The sequence below is a fragment of the Neoarius graeffei genome, chromosome 7, assembly GCF_027579695.1.
Source record: "Neoarius graeffei isolate fNeoGra1 chromosome 7, fNeoGra1.pri, whole genome shotgun sequence".
Taxonomy (NCBI): domain Eukaryota; kingdom Metazoa; phylum Chordata; class Actinopteri; order Siluriformes; family Ariidae; genus Neoarius; species Neoarius graeffei.
The window spans coordinates 5,451,127-5,475,553 of record NC_083575.1 but is presented as its reverse complement, the minus strand read 5'-3'; the positions used below and the strand labels follow the sequence as shown (position 1 = coordinate 5,475,553).

At 45.4% G+C, this 24,427-nt stretch overlaps 2 protein-coding genes across 8 annotated transcripts in view; one reads left to right on the top strand and one right to left on the bottom strand.

The window, feature by feature from the left end:
- ccdc28b (coiled-coil domain containing 28B) overlaps nt 1–12,871 on the bottom strand; it is a 49,246-nt gene extending 36,375 nt beyond the window's left edge. The window contains exons 1-2 of one of the 3 annotated variants that reach the window (XM_060925211.1): nt 11,785–12,871; nt 11,472–11,667 (exon numbers count right to left, since the gene is read on the bottom strand). The gene's annotated coding sequence lies outside the window, so the exon portion shown is untranslated. Of the gene's footprint in view, nt 1–7,279; nt 7,558–11,471; nt 11,668–11,784 lie in introns of those variants that run through there. The other 2 variants (XM_060925212.1, XM_060925210.1) reach the window with 2 other exon arrangements.
- Nucleotides 11,577–18,802, top strand: LOC132889064 (protein NYNRIN-like). Of its 5 annotated transcripts, none has more exons than XR_009654998.1 (3): nt 11,833–12,428; nt 15,023–15,359; nt 17,750–18,802. XR_009654998.1 is itself a non-coding variant. In XM_060925209.1 (2 exons), the coding sequence occupies exons 1-2, from the start codon at nt 15,384–15,386 to the stop codon at nt 17,770–17,772; spliced, it is 981 nt and encodes a 326-aa protein (XP_060781192.1). In that variant the 5' UTR covers nt 15,366–15,383; the 3' UTR covers nt 17,773–18,802. The 5 variants fall into 5 exon arrangements, 1 of the variants encoding a protein (XP_060781192.1); XR_009655000.1 differs by having other exon boundaries at nt 14,975–15,359; XR_009654997.1 differs by lacking the exon at nt 15,023–15,359 and having other exon boundaries at nt 11,577–12,428.
- The last annotated feature ends 5,625 nt before the right edge of the window (nt 18,803–24,427 follow it).

The following is a 24,427-nucleotide window of genomic DNA, read 5'->3' as shown; positions in this document are numbered from 1 at the left end:
CGCTCGTAGACATTTCCGAAGCGGGTAGGAGGAACAAACCGCTGTCTTTCAAACTGTCTCTGTGCGTATAGGCCAACGCTCTGACCAATCAGCGCAACAGTGACTGTGACGTAGTCAGAGCGACAGAAAGCAGTGGGGGAGGCCTTGAAATAAATAATTTTTCAAAATGCGTATTAATTAATAAACAGGTTCTAGGTATTAAGAAGTTTGGAGATAATGACCACAAGTTTGGAGTCTGTACCACATACTTAACATACACTTATTTTTTTTCAAGTGTTTTTCAAGGGTTTGCTTAAACTGTTTTTGAGAGTTTTTATTTAGTGGCGTTTGGTGAAATAATTTCCCTTAAATTTAAAATAACGGGAAAATAAGAAACAATCAAAAAGTAATGTTTCAAAGCTGTTTATTAATTCTTCGTACTGCACAAACTAGCCCCATCCTTTTGGCTACGAGCGGAGCCAGCTGGTAGATCAGACTTTTGCCATAGCCGGTCGGCAAAACAGCGAAAACGTCCTTCTTGAAAAGGAATGAGCGGAGAGCCTCTTCCTGCTCATGTTTCAACCAAAACTCCAAGTCTAATTCTTCTAAAACTGATTCCAAAGCGGAGTCAAACGCGCGCTGTTCACTAGCCGTAGCCATCTTTCCTGTTGTGCTTTCTCCAGCGTCGCGCAGCCTTGTCGTCACTCCTGCAAAAGCCCGCCCAAAGAATCCAAACAAAAACCTTGCGTTGTGATTGGCGGGCACGATTTGATGCCCGGGGTGTTTTGTTGATATGGTGCGAGGCTAGACCCACTCGCAGGCAAAAAATATTTTTGGCCGCTAGGCGGGTGGGTCTAGTTTACTAGGCTAAGAGGTCAGAGGAAAACAGACAGATTCAAGGTGGTTCGAGCTTTTTGGCCAGAAAGGATATACTAACTCGTATAATCACTCTTTACAGCCACCTTTACAACACTGTGTTCCACTCCTGCAGCCAAGAACATGGATCTTAGAATCAAGAACAAGTTCCTATTAAAGTGGCCGGTGAGTGAGTGTGAGTGTATAATCCAGGGGTTTTCAAAGTGTGGGAGAGTCAGCCCCCCCCTCGGAGAGCAAATAAACAACAGCGCCCCCCCCTTCACAATTTTTTTTGTTGTTGCTATACTTAACGTTCCATTCATATTTTTAAAAAATAGTTGTTGTACACATTTTTCTTTTTTTCTTTTTCACATTTTAAACAGGGCGGCACGGTGGTGTAGTGGTTAGCGCTGTCGCCTGACAGCAAGAAGGTCCGGGTTCGAGCCCCGTGGCCGGCGAGGGCCTTTCTGTGTGGAGTTTGCATGTTCTCCCCACGTCCACGTGGGTTTCCTCCGGGTGCTCCGGTTTCCCCAACAGTCCAAAGACATGCAGGTTAGGTTAACTGGTGACTCTAAATTGAGCGTAGGTGTGAATGTGAGTGTGAATGGTTGTCTGTGTCTATGTGTCAGCCCTGTGATGACCTGGCGACTTGTCCAGGGTGTACCCCGCCTTTCGCCCGTAGTCAGCTGGGATAGGCTCCAGCTTGCCTGCGACCCTGTAGAACAGGATAAAGCGGCTAGAGATAATGAGATGAGATGAGACATTTTAAACATCTGTGCTTTTTAAAACATCTTGTTTTACACATTTTAAACATCTCATAGCATCGTTAGCTAGCACCTCTTGGCAGACAGCACACTGTGGCAGTGGAGCATCTTCAGATCCAGTTCATGAAAATCCAAACTTTAAATAATCGTGGTCATATTTCCTTCTTTTTTCAGTCCCCCCAGGATTCCGCGGGCCGTTTTTGTGATTGTAGCTGGCTAAAATGTCTGATGTTGCGGGGGGTTTTCCAAAAAACTGCGATGAAAGTTGCGGTGTTTTTTAGGTTTTTGTTGCGATTACATTGCGGGAGAAAGTGAAAGTTGCGAGAAATTGTTGCGATTTTCTCTTTTTGTGATTAAAATTGAGTGATATGTTAAATATTAAGTTATTACTGAAAAACTATTGATTAAAAAAAACAAAGACACTGAGAAATGGTCCTATAAACAACTTAACCAATATAAAAGATTACCAGGACTACAAAAATGCAGAAAAATAGGCTTTACTTATCCAAATGCACCTGTTGGTTCAAAAGCTAAAGTGCATAGAACCTCACAGCACAACATGAAGTTACCTTAAAATATAATATAAATGCCTCAGCTTTCATGTAAGAAAAAAAAAAAACAATACTAGTACTGTGTGCAGGCAGTCTCTCCTGAAGACTAAATTAAACAATAATTATAAACTAATAAAATAAATGGCTCAGGCTTCATAGAAGAAGAAAAAAAAAAACAATTTGAACAGAATCTCACAGTATGATGCTGAAGCTGCCTAAACAATGGAAAATAAAATACCATTTTGGCAAAAATGTTGGCATCCATTAATTTCTTGTATTAAGTAAAAAAATAATGTAAAGTGCACACAGTCCTTCACTGTAAACATAACACACTTTCAGTAACAGAATTTAAGCCTATATAAACGCTGACTCGCACATGCAGTGTTGCCAGATACTGCTGACGTTTTCCAGCCCAAAATATGTTCAAAACCCACCAAAATGCACTTGAAACCGCCCAATCTGGCAACAATGCGTGCATGCTGCTTCTCTTGAACGTATACACGGAAGTAAGGCGGAAGGTAGTTTGTCAACGTCACCTCAAGACGATGCCAACGATTGGTCAAATTTGCGGGAAAGTTGTGGTGATTGGATATAATTGCAACACCGCCCTGAATTCGCGGGGATTGGTTGAAGTTGCAAATCGCAACATCCTGGAGGCTCTGTTTTTTTGCTTGGCCCAGACTCTAGCTTTAGGTACTAAAAATCGATCCATTTTGTCTCTGGTAAAGGCTAGCTGAAGTTCGCTACATGTCCGCAATAGTAACTTATTCTGGTTTATTTTTCCTCACGTTGCGCCCCCCCCGAAGAACTCTGGCGCCCCCCAAGGGAGGTGCGCCCCACACTTTGAAAAGCCCTGGTATAATCTATAAACATTCTAAACTAAACTTCACAATGCAGCGAAAGAGTGAAACAGTATGAAGGCAGCCATCTTGTAAACCAAATATAATTCATTTTGTTGTGGCTCCTCCCCAATGCTAGGCCACACCTCTCAATTTTTTAACTATGGACTGATGTTTTTCGATCACCCGTTCATCTTTTTAGCATCAGTGCATCAGACTAAAGCAGGAATAACACCAGAAAATTTAAATATTGTACATTTCCCAGAATCTTTCTTCATGCAGGCAGACCACACCTATTGAACCGTATCCAGTCCTCGCCCTGACCGGGCCAAGCTCTACTCACGGACACTGTGACTGACTGCTCATCATCGACCTGCACGTTCATTTTCAGCATGAAGCAAAGCTCTGCTGCACACTCCTGCATCACTCAGCCGAAGAGCGTCATTAAAATATCAATATCATCAACTCACATCCATGTTCCATCACAGAAAGGCTGATGGAAAGATGACTCATATTCATCTACGAACGCTTGTTTACTTGCCCGAAGGCACGCTTGAACTCATTCTGTGCCTCTCCTTCGTTCTATTTTTAAAGCCCGGCTTTCATCTCGTCCCAGAGTCACAGCGTGCAGTATTTTTAGACGCTTCAGGTCCCTGGGGGACTATCGAGTGTGTGATATCCATCCGTCAGAAACCGAGGCATCTCTGACACACCTGATTCACCTCCTCCTGAGGATACAGCAAGTGTAAGAGCAGCAAAAACGTAGTGGTTAGCGCTGTCGCCTCACAGCAAGAAGGTTCCAGGTTTGAATCTCACCGCCGACGGGGGCCTTTCTGTGTGGAGTTTACATGTTCTCTGTGGGTTTCCCCTACAGTCCAAAGACATGCAGGTTTGATAAAATACCCAGCCACTGGGGTTACACAAGCCAGTGTATACTTAGTGCCAGTCCCAAGCCCAGAGAGTTCAGGGAGGGTTGCGTCAGGAAGGGCATCCGGTGTAAAAACTACACCAAGTCAAATATGCGGAAAAGATCCACTGTGGTGACCCCTAATGGGAGCAGCTGAAGAAATAATAATAATAATAATAATAGGGGCGGCATGGTGGTGTAGTGGTTAGCGCTGTCGCCTCACAGCAAGAAGGTCCGGGTTCGAGCCCCGTGGCCGGCGAGGGCCTTTCTGTGCGGAGTTTGCATGTTCTCCCCGTGTCCGCGTGGGTTTCCTCCGGGTGCTCCGGTTTCCCCCACAGTCCAAAGACATGCAGGTTAGGTTAACTGGTGACTCTAAATTGACCGTAGGTGTGAATGTGAGTGTGAATGGTTGTCTGTGTCTATGTGTCAGCCCTGTGATGACCTGGCGACTTGTCCAGGGTGTACCCCGCCTTTCGCCCGTAGTCAGCTGGGATAGGCTCCAGCTTGCCTGCGACCCTGTAGAACAGGATAAAGCGGCTAGAGATAATGAGATGAGATGAGATGGAGAAGCTGCCTTTTGTTTTTATGCACCAAAGATGTGGATTAACCTGCCCTTAGAGATCATCAGGCTCCTTTTCATACTTTTAAACAGAAACTAAAGATATACTTTTTACTTTAGCTTCCACTTCCTGCCTTATTATTCCCTGCAGGTCTTCTTATCCTCTCATCCTTTTGTGCTCTCTTCATTTGAGTGTTTATTTGACGTGCATTTTTTGGAAAGATTTTTATTTGAGCTTTTACTAACCCTAACCCATAACTACATCTTCGCTTTTGTTTACCGCAATGCATTCTGGGCGATACCCGGGGTCAGCTCCGCGGTATTGTTTCCTTTCACCTTTGTGAAACACTGCATTGTTCCGTGTAACCGGTTTTAACCATAAAGTGAACTGCTGTGTGCCTTACTGTGTCTCCACAACAAAGAGAACACCGAATTTGAGCTTTTATCAGCTGCCAGTTGAGAAGAAGAGAAGAAAGAAATGGATAAAGTTGAATGCGTAACGAAAACCTTCGAACTGAATCAAAATGGAGGAGTGTTTGTAGGTTACATTTCTCTGGTGGGAAAAAGACGGACTTAAACTGTGACTCAGCAATATTTCCATGGTCTGCGGAACGGCCTTCGGTTACAGACGATTATAACAACCGACGCTGTTCATCGTCTGAAACTAGCAACATTCCAAAGCCTGTATCATAAAGAAGCATTCTTCAGCCTTTGCCTCTCGACGTACCGAAGCACTCGGCAGCTGAACGAGCCTGTCAGACCGATAAAACTCCCAAACCATGAAGGGTTCTCTTTCAGGTATGGACAATGTTCAGTGTCCTCACTTGCAGCATTTACTGAAGTACATGCATTTATACTGAACAGGGCACTGCAGATCAGCGTCTTTCCGAAGATTTTTTTTAATGTTTCCTGATATCAAGTTTTATTTAACTAAATCACTCATTAATAAATGTTTTGATGCTGTTCATCTGGGCCCGGGATCACAAAGCAAGCTTTGACTTAACACTATAAGCTTCACCATGAACATGATATGAACAGATTACTGCCAATTTCAGAGAGGCTACATCCATTTTCCGATCTCATCTCATCTCATCTCATCTCATTATCTGTAGCCGCTTTATCCTGTTCTACAGGGTCGCAGGCGAGCTGGAGCCTATCCCAGCTGACTACTGGTGAAAGGCGGGGTACACCCTGGACAAGTCGCCAGGTCATCACAGGGCTGACACATAGACACAGACAACCATTCACACTCACATTCACACCTACGCTCAATTTGGGCTACGTTTACATTAGACCGTATCTGTCTCGTTTTCTTCGCGGATGCACTGTCCGTTTACATTAAACCGCCTGGAAACGCCAGGAAACAGGAATCCGCCAGCATCCACGTATTCAATCCAGATCGTGTCAGCTCCGGTGCTGTGTAAACATTGAGAATACGCGGATACGCTGTGCTGAGCTCTAGCTGGCGTCTCATTGGACAACGTCACTGTGACATCCACCTTCCTGATTCGCTGGCATTGGTCATGTGACGCGACTGCTGAAAAACGGCGCGGACTTCCGCCTTGTATCACCTTTCATTAAAGAGTATAAAAGTATGAAAATACTGCAAATACTGATGCAAATACTGCCCATTGTGTAGTTATGATTGTCTTTAGGCTTGCCATCCTTCCACTTGCAAGTGGTAAGTGATATGCGCTGGGATCACACACACAGCGGCTCAGTCCCGAATCACTGCTTGTGCACTTCACTCGCGCGCTGTGTGAGCTGCGCAGGGCCGGAGTGCGCACCCTCCAGAGGGCACTCGCTGTTCAGGGCGGAGTGATCTGGAGCGCAGGATGCCTGCGGAGCCGAGCGTATCCGTGTATTGGTGTTGCTGTGTGCACACTAATCGTTTTAAAAACGTTAATCTGATGATCCGCTGATACGGTCTAATGTAAACATGGGCTTAGAGTCACCAGTTAACCTAACCTGCATGTCTTTGGACTGTGGGGGAAACAGGAGCACCCGGAGGAAACCCACGCGGACACGGGGAGAACATGCAAACTCCGCACAGAAAGGCCCTCGCCGGCCACGGGGCTCGAACCCGGACCTTCTTGCTGTGAGGCGACAGCGCTAACCACTACACCACCGTGCCGCCTGTATGGATAATAATAATAATAATAATAATAATAGATTTTTTCGTGGTGTATCAGCTACTCATCTTCGACGCATTCAGTATCATGCTAGCTGAATGGAATATATCTGATATACCATGAAAAAAAGCCAGCCAATATTATTTAAATGGATGATGATTATTATAAGAATAATATCTGTGTGAAAACTCAATCCATCATCAGATAGCCTTCCATACGCCTGCCATCAGGTAGATTTGGACTTTTGGAGGATGTTTCTTGTTATATTGTGATGAATGATAGATATGATGTCAAATAAAGGTGACTCGAGCATTATATTATATATTCAAGTCAAGTCAAGTCAAGTCAACTTTATTGCTATACATGCTCGACATACAGCACAGATGAAATATCAGTCCGTTATTATATTATTATATCATATAATAATATGATATTATTATATATCAGCCAGTTATTATATTATATATTATATTCACACACAGCTTGACTACGTTTAAGGCTAAATTATCATCTTGAATCCAGTTATAATAGACTGATATTATAAATCAGCTGTACTTCATGTGCACGCGCAGACTGATTTTCTTTCTTTCTCTTGTCTTTTAAACCTCATCCATCCATTTTTTTCCCAACATGGAGAAAGGGATTTGAGGGATTTCCGCCTCATCTCCCGCACTAAAGTCTTCACTCACTCACCCTCTCACCGAAACTCCGCCATCAGCTCTACCCTTTTTACTCAAAGCAGTAAAATAATAACAATAATAATAATAACTCCTCCATGAGCCGCTCCTCACTTCCTTCCCTGCAGTTTTCTGGAGCAACAATAAATAAAAGGTCGCAGTAAGCGGGAGCGCGCTTTCGCTCTTAAAGGGACCGCAGCGCATTTTCTCTCCAGGTCACGCGCATCACCAACAGCCAAGCGAAATTTCGTCATTCGGACAGTCCGGATGGTGTCTGCGCATGCGCTAAACTGAGCGTACAGTATTGAGGTATTTCACTCACGTGACCAAGTCATGTGATGCTGCCATTTTGGACGTCACGGCTCGAATCAGTTTGAATGCGAGGAAGGCGACAAACGAAAAACATAAAAGAAAAAGGAGCGAGATGCAGAAAACACCTTCACTATCCAGGGACGTAGGGCATTTACAGGGCGAGCAGAGGGAGAGGTATTTGCAAAAATTGAGGTTAGCAGGCTTAGAGAACGACGTTTACCTGCTTCCACCAGGATTGTTCACTGACAGCTAAGATTTGTTCACATTTTCATTTACTTTCGGTCCTCAGGATAAACAAAATGTTATTAAATGTCATTGAAATAACTTCTTAGTCTGTTGAGACATGGCCCGTTATAAGTTTTTCCTTTACTGTATTTACTAGTTTACTGAGCGCGCTCCGGGGCTGGCTGGCGCTAGCTAGCTAGCGCTCCGGGGCTCGCTGGCCGGCTAGCTAGCGCTCCGGGGCTCGCTGGCCGGCTAGCTAGCGCTCCGGGGCTCGCTGGCTCAGTAAACTAGTAAATCCAGTAAAGGAAAAACTTGAGACTGAAAGGTTTTAACAGTCATCCAAATGACTGAACGTAAACATTGCTACAGTAACATACTAGCTACTGTTGTTGACATTAGCTAGCTTGCCGTCCAAAATAGCGGACACCGGGGCGTCACGTGACCCTGTGACGTCAGGTGAAATACCTCAATAAGCGAATTGAGGTTTTTCACCCACGTGACCAAGTCATGTGATGCATCGTTAGGCTGCTATTTTGGACGTCACGGCTCGAATCAGTTTGAATGCGAGGAAGGCGAAAAACATAAAAGAAAAAGGAGCGAGATGCAGAAAACACCTTCACTATCCAGCGACGTAGGGCATTTACAGGGCGAGCAGAGGGAGAGGTATTTGCAAAAATTGAGGTTAGCAGGCTTAGAGAACGACGTTTACCTGCTTCCACCAGGATTGTTCACTGACGTACGGAAGTACACGAAGCCCTCGTCTTTACCTGACGTCGGCCCACATGATCTGTATACCTATGTCGTTAAAAACCCATCGCCATACACAGGTATTGATCTGAAAGCGTACAAGAGTTTGGATGCCTACAAATATTTTGTGTCAGGCTGGGTAACATGCCTACATCAGCGGGTCGTCCCTGGAGCCGGTGGTCGCCATCTTATTACAGCTAAGGTTTGTTCACATTTTCATTTACTTCCGGTCCTCAGGATAAACAAAATGTTATTAAATGTCATTGAAATAACTTCTTAGTCTGTTGAGACATGGCCCGTTATAAATTTGCTGTTACCAGGCAATGACCAAGAACTGTATTATTAGCGTCAGTGTCTGTGTTGTAGCAGTGTACTAGCAGCTAGCTGTTAGCACTAGCTAATGTCAACAACATAGTAGCTAGTATGTTACTGTAGCAATGTTTACGTTCAGTCATTTGGATGACTGTTAAAACCTTTCAGTCTCAAGTTTTTCCTTTACTGTATTTACTAGTTTACTGTAATTATGATCCGGCAGCTATTTACACCGGATCCAGTGTAAATAGCTGCCGGAGCGCGCTCCGGCTTGCTCCCCCTCAAATTAAGCAGCGCGCTCCGGCTTGCTCCCGGAGCGCGCTGCTTAATTTGAGGGGGAGCAAGCCAGAGCGCGCTCCAGAACCTCGGCCGGAGCACTCCGGGAGCAAGCCGGAGCATGCTGCTTAATTTGAGGGGGAGCAAGCCGGAGCGCGCTCTGGAACCTCGGCTGGAGCACTCTGGGAGCAAGCCGGAGCGCGCTGCTTAATTTGAGGGGGAGTAAGCCAGAGCGCGCTCCGGAACCTCGGCCGGAGCACTCCGGGAGCAAGCCGGAGCATGCTGCTTAATTTGAGGGGGAGCAAGCCGGAGCGCGCTCTGGAACCTCGGCTGGAGCACTCTGGGAGCAAGCGCGCTCCGGCAGCTATTTACACTGGATCCAGTGTAAATAGCTGCCGGATCATCTCATCTCATCTCATTATCTCTAGCCGCTTTATCCTGTTCTACAGGGTCGCAGGCAAGCTGGAGCCTATCCCAGCTGACTACGGGCGAAAGGCGGGGTACACCCTGGACAAGTCGCCAGGTCATCACAGGGCTGACACATAGACACAGACAACCATTCATACTCATATTCACACCTACGGTCAATTTAGAGTCACCAGTTAACCTTACCTGCATGTCTTTGGACTGTGGGGGAAACCGGAGCACCCGGAGGAAACCCACGCGGACACGGGGAGAACATGCAAACTCCACACAGAAAGGCCCTCGCCGGCCCCGGGGCTCGAACCCAGGACCTTCTTGCTGTGAGGCGACAGCGCTAACCACTACACCACCGTGCCGCCGCTGCCGGATCATAATTACAGTAAACTAGTAAATACAGTAAAGGGAAAACTTGAGACTGAAAGGTTTTAACAGTCATCCAAATGACTGAACATAAACATTGCTACAGTAACATACTAGCTACTATGTTGTTGACATTAGCTAGCTTGACCTTCAAAATGGCGGACACCGGGGCGTCACGTGACCCTGTGACGTCAGGTGAAATACCTCAATTGCGAATCTCGGCCCGCGCAGTGCATAATGGGATCGCTAATTTTTTTGGCTACCAAACAGCACTTCAAAATGGCGGAAAGCAGTATTGACAACTACGATTTAGATCAGTTTAAACTTTGGAAAGTTGACGATTTGAAACGGTTTTGCAGTCGTCGTGGACTGCCTGTGACAACCAAGACCACGACTGGCACTAGGGCAAAACGTAAAGAAGAACTGGTTGCCCTTGCCTATGCAGCATCAGTCTAGAACTTACCATGCGTTTTAACGAAGGATGAGGAGAGACAAGCTGTCAAAAACGACTACAAGTCCTTGTTGACAGTTGAAGGCAAACAAATTCCCGACCCTCTGCAGACAACCGACGGGTGGTTGGACGAAGCCCAGGGGCTTAAGCTGTGGCCACCATGCATGTCAGTCGATATTGCCGAATATTTACTTGACAGGGACGAAAAAGCGCTGCTTCGAAATGACTACAAGGAAGGTGAGTTGTTTTGATACGTAATATTTTGTTAGAATTGACAAAAATAAATGACAAACTAAATATCTGAACAAACTTACAACTTTTTGCCATCTTTTACGTCCTTCTGGGTCTTTTTTTCGGTTGGAAATGTAATCAAAACAAACGGAGGTTCACATTTACATGACCCGTCTTCAGATGTAGGCCCAGTACAATTGTGTGTTTTCTTCCACCGCTTAAGTTTATAACTTCCGTTAGTACGTTGGTAAAAAGCACAGTGTGCACCTGTCATAGTTTTACAATTCACTTAAGGCTTAAGGTCTTTAAGCCAATCGCTATAAAGCTTTAAAGTTCACGGTCCGCTACCTGTCTTCCTATAGTAACTTCAGAGCCTCGGTAGTTCGTTTGGTAGCCGAAATAGTTGACCTAGAAAAGCCGCACATGCGTACAAGCATTGCGCACTTCGCTTATTCTTGGGTTTCTCGTGACATCACATCCGCCTCATTAGTTATTCAAAACTTTATCTGGTGGTCTACCAAAGCTCAGTCGACAAAGCGTTTGTACGGAGAAAGTATATTGCTCACTTGCATGAAAAATGCCTTACACTTGCATTGTTTTAGGTTGTTCGAATCAATTAAACTGTGAAACTGATAAAAGTTTCTTCAGGGTTCCCCGTGAGCTAATAAAAAAGCATGAACAAACACAGGATTTCACAAAAAGACGTCGAGAAAGGTGGCTTTTGAAACTCTGACTGAAATCGAAGGGAGCCGAGTCGAAGCATGCTCGAGTTTGCAGTGATCGCTTGGTGAAAGGTTTGTATTTCCCTCTCAGCTCTGTCCTTCGTGTTTTCCAAGTACTTTTCTTGCTACGTGTCGTTATTTTACGGTACCTTTTTTTTAGTCACGAAGCACTAAAGTCCCCAGCTGTTTCTTTGTTTACTCCTCACAAAGTCCATATGCGTGAAGGTCGCAACAAAATTCTTCCCCAGCCGTACAGTTACAATGCGCCGTGATCACTTCTCCGTCTTGTTTAACTAAGATCCAGGTCTTTAAAGGGGTTTCTGATGATCTTTGTGAATGATTTACCTGAGAGATAAGAGCCAACACAAGCAAGAATCAAGCCAACTGTTGTTTGTCTACACTTCAACTTGCAGCACTTCGTTGTAAAAATACAAATGAAAAGCTTAAAAAAACCATACTTACACGGGCAAAAACAATCCAGGATTCATTCGTCAGTGACTTGATACCGAGGTCCTTTACTCAGCCACTGTAAGAATATAATCCTGAATACTCCTAAACCTACTCTTGTAAATGCGCGGCCCAAGGGTGACTGTCGTGTAGTGTAGCAGTTTAGGGTTAACTTTAGGCCAGAGATAATACGTGCTGCTCTGTACATTTTGTACTTTTCGTATGTTCTGTTCCTATTTCATATCCTGGTCAACTCACCATATAAGGAGTTGTTTTATTATACATGAAAGAGCAGACCATACACCCCCTAGAACAGGAGGAACCAGGAATGTGGTTTCAGTGAAACTAGAAGGTACAGAGAAAAGCAAAAGAGTATGTTCTCGCGGTTATTGAACTGTGCATAACTCCTGTGTGACCTTGATACTGAGTGTGCAAAACACATTCCATAACTTTCTACTGCTGATACTCCCTATGCAGAAGTGTGTATATATACGCCCTGACGCAGCTATGTGTCAGGACACGCAGAGAATAAACCAGATTGATTTAGACTCATGTGGTTCGCTCTCTTCTTGTCCTCGGAGATCTCCTGGTAACGCATCTGAACAGCACGCAGCGCAATCTTAACAATTTGGTGACCTCGACGTGATACTCTCAATCAGGTAAGACATGTTTGATTGACTACCTGGTTGGAAGTAGTTCCGTAGTGCCCTAAGGAGGGCTTTGTTTTCCCTGGTTCGAGTCCAGGAAGAGCGCGCTATAGAAATTTGTGTAGTGCCCTAAGGAGGGCTTTGTTTTCCCTGGTTCGAGTCCAGGAAGAGCGTGCTATAGAAATTTAGATAAATATCTGCTGTTTGTTTCTGTTCAGATCCGTTTGCTTTAATGTACGATGGGGGGCTCGTATCCTAAACCTGAGGTCACAGACACCCCGGCAGAATGGATGAATAAGTGTGGTTTAGGCTATTACGTTACGCCGTGGCTGGACAATTTGGCTGGGTGGACGGAGGCAAATCCTCAGATTCCATCGTATCCCCGTGATGGGACGTTTAATCCAGGCTTTCTTGCTTCAGCGCACCGTATGATTTATGAAAGCTTAGGCGATCCGGATTGGGACCGCCCTTATACGCGCGCAGGGTATGATTTACGAAAGCAATGGTTTGACATGAAGAAGGTATGGGATAAATCAAAGGGTGTTTACACCCCGAGACCTGTTTTAAAGGCTATTCTAAAACCAAAACTTTCTCAGTCAACCTCCCATCTAAAAGCGAGGGAGGAATAGTTACGTCCCACTCATTCCTCATCTCATATACATGTCCAGTAAATTTGTTAGCACATGATTTAATGTGCAAATTAGAAGTAAATCTCACATCCACTCCAGATGGACTAACTATTGAAGTAAGTGAAATGTGCGGTGTGCAGTATGGGTTTGGAAGCCCTCTGTATGTGTATGTCTGGCAGCTCTGTTCAGATCAGCTCACACAAACTCCAAAACACCTTGTACAGCTCGCACACTTGAACACCTCATCAGTTGACACAGATTATATGATGAGGAGCGTTTGCTCGAAATAGTCGATGTGTTGCAACCTAGAAATGACGTCGCTATGAATATAAAGGAAGAAATAGCTCCGGCTCAGGAAGGTGGCCGTCCGCGTCAGCGCACCGTGTCGACATTTTTTTGGAGGGACACACCGAATGCTTTGCAGCTCCTGCGTGAGCAGTTAACTAGGTATTTACTGGCTATGAAACAAGCGAACCGTGATCTGTCGCAGGTTACTAACTGTAAACAGGAAAAGTCAGAAGTGACGTCGGCTTTTTGGAAACGTTTTGGTGAAGTTTGGCAGCACCTGGGTGGGTTAGAATTGGACATGACTCAACCCAATCCAATGTTCCTGTCCACCTTTTTATCTAACTGCCGCCCTGAGGTTCAGAACGTTTTGAAACATCACTTGAGCGATAGGACTCATTTGGTCCTTCGCCAAGCGGGTGAACGGTTGAGGACAATGGAAAGTGATGGGTTGTTAGATTATAAGACTAATAAAGCATGTTTATCTGTGGCCCCACAGGGCCCCGGGTCGTATCGTCATAATAATGACAAAACACGCACCGGGCCTCGCACATGGTCGGGTGGGAACCGGAAGAAAACAGGCAGGTGCCACTATTGTGGAAAGGAGGGCCACTGGATGAGGGAATGCTATGCGCGGCGGAGGGATGAGCAGAGTAGGACGGGAGAATTAGGGGATGTGTTGCAAGGCCAGAATCCCGGACCTAAGGGCTATCGGCAGAATAACGGACAGGACCAGCGCTATCACGCCCCGCTATAGGGCTGCCCCCAGGGTACGGAATCCACAGCCGTTGCCATGTTAAATCTCTCTTTTAGCTCTCCTCGTAACGCGGAGCTCCCTCTTGTGCCTCTGTGTTTGGCAGGAAGGGAGTATCCGTTTATACTTGATACTGGGGCCACTATGTCCTCAGTAGGGAGGGATTATGAGGGTCCTTTATCTACACGGTTTGTTAGCTCTGTGGGGATAGAAGGGGTTCCTTTTGACTCTAGTTGTACACCACCCTTACCTGTCATCTGCACTCTGGACCCTTCATTGCGTTTTTCACACTCTTTCATTTTTATGCCAGAGTGCCCTTTTAATCTTTTAGGTCGCGACCTCATGAGTCTTCTCGGACTCTCGATCTCCTTTAGCGGCTCACACATGATTGTTGATACTCCGGACGGTGCTCCGCCTGATGTTTTTGCTCTATCCAGTTCTGTGCTGCCACATAACATTCTGAACGCTGCTTGTACGTCCCAAGCTCTTTCCCCTGTTCTCTCTGCTCTTCCTAACACCCTGTGGGCGGATCATAAGGACGATGTGGGCTCTGTGAGCTGCTCTCCGTATGAAGCTGTTATTAAACACTCTACACCTGTTTATGTTAAACAATACCCTCTGTCTCCTAGTAAGCTCGATGGTATTGACAATATTCTACAATCTCTTTTGCAGCAAGGTGTCGTGGTTCCTTGTGTCAGCCCGTATAACACCCCAGTGAACCCGGTCCCAAAACCGGATGGCACATGGCGCCTCACTCAAGATCTACGTAAAATAAATGAACTCATCGTTCCCGTGGCTCCAGTGGTCCCTGACGTTCCTTCTCTTATGTCTTCTATTCCGTGTGACCATGCTTATTTCTCTGTGATTGATTTGTGCTCTGCCTTTTTCAGTGTTCCTGTGGGCCATGAGACTCAGCCCCTGTTTGCTTTCACACACAGGGGAAGACAATACACGTGGACGCGGTTGCCACAGGGTTTCATTGACTCACCGGCGGTCTTCACTGCCGTATTGCGGGACGCGCTGGCTGATCTCTGTCTTCCCCGGGGCTCCACGGTGCTCCAGTACGCGGATGATCTTCTGGTAACGGCGGAGGATCAAGACGCTTGTGCTGCCGCCACATTGTCTCTCCTCACACTCCTGGCGCAGAAGGGTTTCAAGGTCTCCCGCACGAAGTTGCAGTTTTGCCTCACAACTGTTCGCTACTTGGGACATGACCTCTCCCAGGGTTCCAGGAGGCTTAGCCCGGAACGCGTTCAAGTCATTATGGACACTCAGGTACCTGCAACCAAGCACGCTCTCATGGCATTTCTGGGCCTCATCAATTACTGTCGTCAATGGATCCCTGACTGTTCAATCTATGACAAGTGTTTGCGTTCAGCTATAAGTCACTCAGATCCTTTGACTCAGCCCCTGGTCTGGACTGAGGACATGCTAACGGCCTTCAAGGCTCTGAAGCAAGCTTTGTGCTCCGCCCCTGCTCTCGGGCTGCCGAACTATCGTTTGCCGTTTCACCTGTATGTGTGCAATCAGAAGGGGACCGCCTCTGGGGTGCTGGCTCAGGAGCACGGGGGGGGCATGCGACCTTGCGCGTTTCTGTCTAAAACTCTTGACGCTGTGGCACAAGGGCTTCCTGGCTGTCTTAGGGCTGTTGCTGCGTGTGCTCTCATGGTCACGGACGCTGAAAAACTTGTTTTGTCGCATCCGCTCATTTTACACACTTCACATGACGTCGTGTACATTCTGCGGAATCTTAGCACTCAGCATTTGTCTGCTCAGCGTCGCTCTGGCTATGAGTTTATTCTTTTGGCCACAGAGCATCTCACTGTTAAGCCCTCCTCGTCGTTTGATTCTGTCGCCCACGCTCTTCAGCGTCTTCTTAACTCACAGGATGACGATGTTGCGTTTGACTCACATGACTGTCTTTCTAATATCGTTTTTGAGACTAGCATCCGCCCAGACTTACACTCCACCCCTCTTTCTACAGGCGATTCTCTTTTTGTAGATGGTTCCTGTTCCCGCCCTGCGGATGGTGTGTTCCTGTGTGGTTACTCTGTCTGTCGCCTCCCTGATGAAATTGTTGAAGCTCATTCTTTGCCTTTTTCTTCTGCTCAGGCTGCGGAGCTCTATGCTTTGACTCGCGCATGTATTTTGGCTCAAGACACAGACGTTACTATTTACACCGACTCACGCTACGCTTTCGGCGTGGCGCACGACTTCGGCCGCATTTGGGCGTCTCGGGGGTTTACGACAGCCGACGGTAAGCCCATTTCTCATTCTTCACTTGTTACTGATTTAATCACCGCCTGTCTCCTTCCGTGCACGTTGGCCATTGTTAAGACACGCGCGCACACAAGAGGGGACTCATTTGAAGTAAAGGGCAATTCATTCGCTGATCGAGTCGCTAAAGCTGCAGCCGCATCCGGTGTCCTGCCTCCAGGCTTTAATTGCGCTTTAGTTTCTACTGATCGCATGGTTAGCGCTGTCTTACCTGACATAGATCTCATTTCTATCCAGGCCTCGGCCTCTGTGGCAGATACACAGTTCTGGGACGCCCAGGGCGCGACAGAGAAGAGTGGCGTTTTGCTTGACGCACAGGGCCGTCTTTGTTTACCTCGTCACTGTACTCCCTTTCTCGTCCGCGAGTTCCATGGTCCCACTCATCGCGGCCGAAGAGGGGTAGTGGAGGATATGAACAGAACATTCTGCATCAATAATTTGCACACAGACGCACACAACATTCTGGACAAGTGTTTAACGTGCGCCCAGAATAATCTATCTAAACCAGGCGCGGTACATCAGCACCTTCCCATACCCGACACGCCTTTCCAAGAATGGCAGATCGACTTCACTCACATGCCAAAGCAGGGCCCGTTCAAATACCTTTTGGTCATGATTGACAAATTTTCACGGTGGATTGAGGCTTTCCCGTGTAGCAAAGAGAACGCCCGAACAGCAGTGAACAAACTTACACAGGAAATTATCCCACGTTACGGTCTTCCGGTAGGAATTGACTCTGATAAGGGAACGCCGTTCACCTCTAAGGTAACGCAGGAGCTATGTAAAGACCTCAAGATCAATTGGCGTTTTCATATCCCATACCATCCACAGTCCTCTGGCATTGTGGAGCGCGCGAATAGAACAATTAAGGGTAAGTTGCGTAAGGCTATGCAAGACGCAGGCACGAAAAATTGGGTCCAAGTTTTACCGTTGGTCCTCGCTGATATGCGCATGACTGCTCAGGTCGCTCTCGACAATTTATCTCCGTACGAGCTCGTCATGGGACGCCCCTTTCCTGTCCCTTGGCGTAGAGGCATGCAGGTTATAGGAACGGGTGATCTTGAAGTACATCTCAGCGAGTACGCGGTGGGTCTCATGCGGGTGCTGGATGAGTATTGGGCGAGAGTAAATTCCAAAAAGCCTCCCATTCCAGAGGCACACACTCACCCCTTTGAGGTAGGGGACAGAGTTTTAGTAAAGAGATTCGCTAAACTAAACGCTCCCATGGAGGAGTCACCCTACAGTGGGCCCACCGATGTACTCGCTGTAACTCGCACGGCTGTACTAACGGACCTTTTTCCACAGTGGATCCATGCCAGCAGAATAAAGAAGGCTCCAATGTAATAGAAATCTATATTGTTGATGCTTAACAGACTTTTGTGTTTCAGAAAGTTGCTGTGACAATAGCTGACGGCCTTTTCAGGGATCCCCTTCCAGCATCTGGAGCAATCCAGTTTCGGCTGATCTACAAAGAGGGGATGGTTGGTGAGTCTTGCAAAGTTCTGGGCTGAAGAGTCTGAAAAGCACGGGAGCCTGTGATATTTTTCGCCGTCTGCACCCTGTGAGCATTAGAGAACAAAGTCAGTGACCAGTATGACTTTCTTCATCATCGTGCTGATCTCAACGCTTGGGGCAGGGTTACCCGCACAAGCAATACACCGGGACCCAAGGGATAACGAGTTTTGGAAATATATAAACTTCACTGTAAAAACATCAATGAATATGAGTATACCTTGTTATGTGTGTTCTTTGTTACCCCATGACAGCAGCGATCCTTTTCCGGTCCGAATAGCCCCATCTAACTACTCTAAGGTTAATATGACATGGCTCAGCCTGTGGCCCGTTTCTTTTCCATTGTTGCATGGATCGTATATATAATATGATGATCTCGCACACAGGTTATATCCCTGTGTCGGCCAAGACTGGGGTGTGAATAATACTCTGGGCTTGCGTCAGAGTATTAAAGAGGGGATTGTAAGAATATAATCCTGAATACTCCTAAACCTACTCTTGTAAATGCGCGGCCCAAGGGTGACTGTCGTGTAGTGTAGCAGTTTAGGGTTAACTTTAGGCCAGAGATAATACGTGCTGCTCTGTACATTTTGTACTTTTCGTATGTTCTGTTCCTATTTCATATCCTGGTCAACTCACCATATAAGGAGTTGTTTTATTATACATGAAAGAGCAGACCATACACCCCCTAGAACAGGAGGAACCAGGAATGTGGTTTCAGTGAAACTAGAAGGTACAGAGAAAAGCAAAAGAGTATGTTCTCGCGGTTATTGAACTGTGCATAACTCCTGTGTGACCTTGATACTGAGTGTGCAAAACACATTCCATAACTTTCTACTGCTGATACTCCCTATGCAGAAGTGTGTATATATACGCCCTGACGCAGCTATGTGTCAGGACACGCAGAGAATAAACCAGATTGATTTAGACTCATGTGGTTCGCTCTCTTCTTGTCCTCGGAGATCTCCTGGTAACGCATCTGAACAGCACGCAGCGCAATCTTAACAGCCACATACAAAAAAGTTGTAAGCCTCCAGACTCTTCCACGCTTTCATCCGTTTTGCGGTGTAGAAGGACGTCTGCAACACCAGATAGTTTGAGATGTCGGGCAACTCAACTGAAGGGTAGTTTTCGAGATTGTATGACACATCCTTCTTTCCCAGACTGTAGGGGTCGATTCCATCGCACATAGTAATCTGAATATATCTAAAGTGAGCAGTGGCTTCTAGATTATGAGCGTACTCTGATAAATTATTGCTAGTTGTTTGCACTACAGCAGCGATTTTGCTTTGCTCAACCACAAGCAGTTTTACCGGAAGTGAAATCGCTAAGAAAAGTCACGTGACTGAAACCCAAGAATAGGCGGCTTTTCACCGACATCATAGATTTTTGTTTATCACGCAGCGTCCGCCACATTGCCGGGCAAACAAAGAAACAGAGCTGCGACAGTTCATAATGACAATCGAGACGACTGCAGTCAGTACAATCTCTCTGAAATGATAAAAGTTTATATGATACCAGCATCCAAAAGCTGAAACATACAGGCATGACAGATCCATATAATTTACCCACAAATGTATTTATTTCTTACAACCCCGATTCCAAAAAAGTTGGGACAAAGTACAAATTGTAAATAAAAACCGAATGCAATGATGTGGAAGTTTCAAAATTCCATATTTTATTCAGAATAGGACATAGATGACATATCAAATGTTTAAACTGAGAAAATGTATCATTTAAAGAGAAAAATTAGGTGATTTTAAATTTCATGACAACAACACATCTCAAAAAAGTTGGGACAAGGCCATGTTTACCACTGTGAGACATCCCCTTTTCTCTTTACAACAGTCTGTAAACGTCTGGGGACTGAGGAGACAAGTTGCTCAAGTTTAGGGATAGGAATGTTAACCCATTCTTGTCTAATGTAGGATTCTAGTTGCTCAACTGTCTTAGGTCTTTTTTGTCGTATCTTCCGTTTTATGATGCGCCAAATGTTTTCTATGGGTGAAAGATCTGGACTGCAGGCTGGCCAGTTCAGTACCCGGACCCTTCTTCTATGCAGCCATGATGCTGTAATTGATGCAGTATGTGGTTTGGCATTGTCATGTTGGAAAATGCAAGGTCTTCCCTGAAAGAGACGTCGTCTGGATGGGAGCATATGTTGCTCTAGAACCTGGATATACCTTTCAGCATTGATGGTGTCTTTCCAGATGTGTAAGCTGCCCATGCCACATGCACTAATGCAACCCCATACCATCAGAGATGCAGGCTTCTGAACTGAGCGCTGATAACAACTTGGGTCGTCCTTCTCCTCTTTAGTCCGAATGACACGGCGTCCCTGATTTCCATAAAGAACTTCAAATTTTGATTCGTCTGACCACAGAACAGTTTTCCACTTTGCCACAGTCCATTTTAAATGAGCCTTGGCCCAGAGAAGACGTCTGCGCTTCTGGATCATGTTTAGATACGGCTTCTTCTTTGAACTATAGAGTTTTAGCTGGCAGCGGCGGATGGCACGGTGAATTGTGTTCACAGATAATGTTCTCTGGAAATATTCCTGAGCCCATTTTGTGATTTCCAATACAGAAGCATGCCTGTATGTGATGCAGTGCCGTCTAAGGGCCCGAAGATCACGGGCACCCAGTATGGTTTTCCGGCCTTGACCCTTACGCACAGAGATTCTTCCAGATTCTCTGAATCTTTTGATGATATTATGCACTGTAGATGATGATATGTTCAAACTCTTTGCAATTTTACACTGTCGAACTCCTTTCTGATATTGCTCCACTATTTGTCGGTGCAGAATTAGGGGGATTGGTGATCCTCTTCCCATCTTTACTTCTGAGAGCCGCTGCCACTCCAAGATGCTCTTTTTATACCCAGTCATGTTAATGACCTATTGCCAACTGACCTAATGAGTTGCAATTTGGTCCTCCAGCTGTTCCTTTTTTGTACCTTTAACTTTTCCAGCCTCTTATTGCCCCGTCCCAACTTTTTTGAGATGTGTTGCTGTCATGAAATTTCAAATGAGCCAATATTTGGCATGAAATTTCAAAATGTCTCACTTTCGACATTTGATATGTTGTCTATGTTCTATTGTGAATACAATATCAGTTTTTGAGATTTGTAAATTATTGCATTCCCTTTGTATTTACAATTTGTACTTTGTCCCAACTTTTTTGGAATCGGGGTTGTATTTATTCTGCACACTGCTCTGGGTGTGTGTGTGTGCGCGCGCACTGTTTCAGATGGGTTAAATGCAGAGGAGGAATTTCGCTGTGTTTGAGTGCAATTGTGACAAAAATAAAGGCTTCTTCCTCTTCTTAATTTACCCACAAATGTATTTATTCCGCTTCAAAATTGTATGGCAAACTAGCTCCCGGGCCAGTCATGGTCATGAGAAGAGCATGGGTTTGGCTTGTCTGTCTCGTGTACTTTGGAGACACCCATGTACACGTCTGTGTTGCACGAAGGTGTGTCTGTAGAAGTATATGCCAGCCCTGACACTCAAGCCCGTCAACATATGAGGTAAAAACAACACAAATAACACATTTTCATTTCCACTCATTCTTCCATCACAGTAAAGTAACAGATATGGTGTTTTCCCACCTGACTCTCTTTAACAGAGCGCTAACCTCCGTGAGACGGATAAAACACACAAAACCAGATCTGACGTACAAGTCAGTCCAATTTCCAGGCATATCAGCCGAAGATTTATTTCATTGTCATTGTGAATTTGCCACCGGCCGCTTTTCAGCGAGGTAGGATGAATATTCAGATTGTGTCGGTGTCAGGAGTTCCATCGCACTCCTCACTACATCATCAATGATGTCAGGACCGGTCACAGCACGTTAATCCGGTGGTTCTGATTCCAGCTGGAGCCGTGGAAAAACACCATCAGTCATGTTACTATGTCGCCAGGGGATAAATTAACGTTTTGACGTGACCGTTTTGCTCCCATTCTGACATGATACCATTCCAGCATCATGGCAGTAAATAAACGGTTTTCAGCGTGTGTGTGTGAGACTCAGGAATGTTATTACAAGTGGAGCTGTTGGACTGAATCCATTAATGTTATGATCCTTGTGCAACCACAATAAATAACACGGCACATGGTTAAATTTTCATTTTCTTTTCAGACAAAAACAATATAAATCAGATGTTCTGGAGATAAAAAGGTATCTACAGTGGATATAAAAAGTGTACACACCCCATTAAAATGATCGGTTTTTCTGATGTCAAAAAATGAGACCACGATAAATAATTTCAAAACTTTTCCCACCTTTAATGTGACCTATAACCTGTACAATTCAGTTGAAAAACAAACAAATCTGTTAGGGGGGAAAAACATAAAAATAAAAAATGTACAGTAAGCTGGTTGCATAAGTGTGCACACCCTTAAACTAATACTTTGTTGAAGCACCTTTTGATTTAATTACAGCATTCAGTCTTTTTGGGTTCACACCCGCCATCAATTAAACTGACTCTGATTAACCCCAAATAAAGTTCAGACATTTCCTCAGTTGCATCTTCCAGCAAAAGCCAAGGTTCACAGAGAGCTTACAAAGCATCAGAGGGATCTCATTGCTGAAAGGTATCCGTCAGGAGAAGGGTGCAAAAACATTTCCACGCCATTAGATGTACCATGGAGCACAGTGAAGAACGTCATCAGGAAGTGGAGAAAATATGGGACAACAGTGACATTACCGAGATCTGCACGTCCCTCCAAAATTGAAAAAACAAGATGAAAACTGGTCAGGGAAGCTGCCGAGAGGCCTACAGCAACACTGAAGGAGCTGCAGGAATTTCTAGCAAGTACTGGTTGTGTACTACATGTGACAACAATCACCCGTATTCTCCATATGTCTGGACTATGGAGCAGGGTTGCAAGACGGAAGCCTTTTCTTACAAAGAAAAATATCCAGGCCCGGCTAAATTTTGCTAAAAAAAAATACATCAGCTCTCCCAAAAGCATGTGGGAAAATGTGTTCTGGTCTGATGAAACCAAGGTTGAACTCCATCTCATCTCATCTCATCTCATTATCTCTAGCCGCTTTATCCTTCTACAGGGTCGCAGGCAAGCTGGAGCCTATCCCAGCTGACTACGGGCGAAAGGCGGGGTACACCCTGGACAAGTCGCCAGGTCATCACAGGGCTGACACATAGACACAGACAACCATTCACACTCACATTCACACCTACGCTCAATTTAGAGTCACCAGTTAACCTAACCTGCATGTCTTTGGACTGTGGGGGAAACCGGAGCACCCGGAGGAAACCCACGCGGACACGGGGAGAACATGCAAACTCCACACAGAAAGGCCCTCGCCGGCCACGGGGCTCGAACCCAGGACCTTCTTGCTGTGAGGCGACAGCGCTAACCACTACACCACCGTGCCGCAAGGTTGAACTTTTTGGCCACAATTCCAAAAGGTACAGTTGTGTTCAAAATAATAGCAGTGTGTTTAAAAACGTGAGTAAAGCTCAAAATCCTTATAATAGTTTTTATTTCCATGCATTGGGAACAATGCACATTATATTCTACATCAAAACATGAAGAAAAATGTATCAATATTTTAATTACTTTACAGAAAATGAAGAAAAATGAACATTGGGCTGTTCAAAAAAATAGCAGTGTCTGCATTTTTCATTACAAACTCCAAATATTTACTGTATAAACTGAAAAAATCTTAAGGATTTAGTATTCCTGTGAATCACTAAACTAATATTTAGTTGTATAACCACGGTTTCTGAGAACTTCTGGCACCTGTGGACAGGTATTCCAGCCCAGGATGATTTGACAACATTCCACAATTCCTCTGCATTTCTTGGTTTTGCCTCAGAAACAGCGTTTTTGACGTCACCCCACAAGTTTTCTATCGGATTAAGGTCCGGGGATTGGGCTGGGCACTCCATAACTTTCATTTTGTTGGTCTTGAACCCTGATGCTGCTCCCTTACTGGTGTGTTTGGGGTCATTGTCTTGTTGAAACACCCATTTCAAGGGCATTTCCTCTTCAGCATAAGGCAACATGACCTCTTCAAGTATTTAGATATATGCAAACTGATCCATGATCCCTGGTATGCGATAAATGGGCCCAACACCACAGTAAGAGAAACATTCCCATATCATGATGCTTGCACCACCATGCTTCACTGTCTTCAGAGTGGACTGTGGCTTGAATTCAGTGTTTGGGGGTCGTCTGAAAAACTGTCTGCGGCTCTTGGACCCAAAAAGAACAATTTTACTTTCATCAGTCCACAAAATGTTTTTCCATTTCTCTTTAGGCCAGTCGATGTGTTCTTTGGCAAATTGTATCCTCTTCAGCACGTCTTTTTTTTTTTAACAGTGGAACTTTGCGGGGGCTTCTTGCCGATAGATTAGCTTCACACAGGCGTCTTCTAATTGTCACAGTACTCACAGGTAACTTCAGACCATCTTTGATCACCTTGGAGCTGATCATTGGCTGAGTCTTTGCCATCCTGGCTATTCTTCGATCCATTCGAATGGTAGTCTTCTGTTTTCTTCCACGTCTCTCTGGCTTTGCTGTCCAT

Excerpts from the sequence above, each read along its gene's own strand:
- LOC132889064 (XM_060925209.1), top strand. The coding sequence starts at position 15,384 with ATGGCATTTCTGGGCCTCATCAATTACTGTCGTCAATGGATCCCTGAC. Across the intron at positions 16,342-17,749 it reads GGGGTTTACGACAGCCGACG|AAAGTTGCTGTGACAATAGC; the intron begins GTAAGCCCATTT and ends TTTGTGTTTCAG.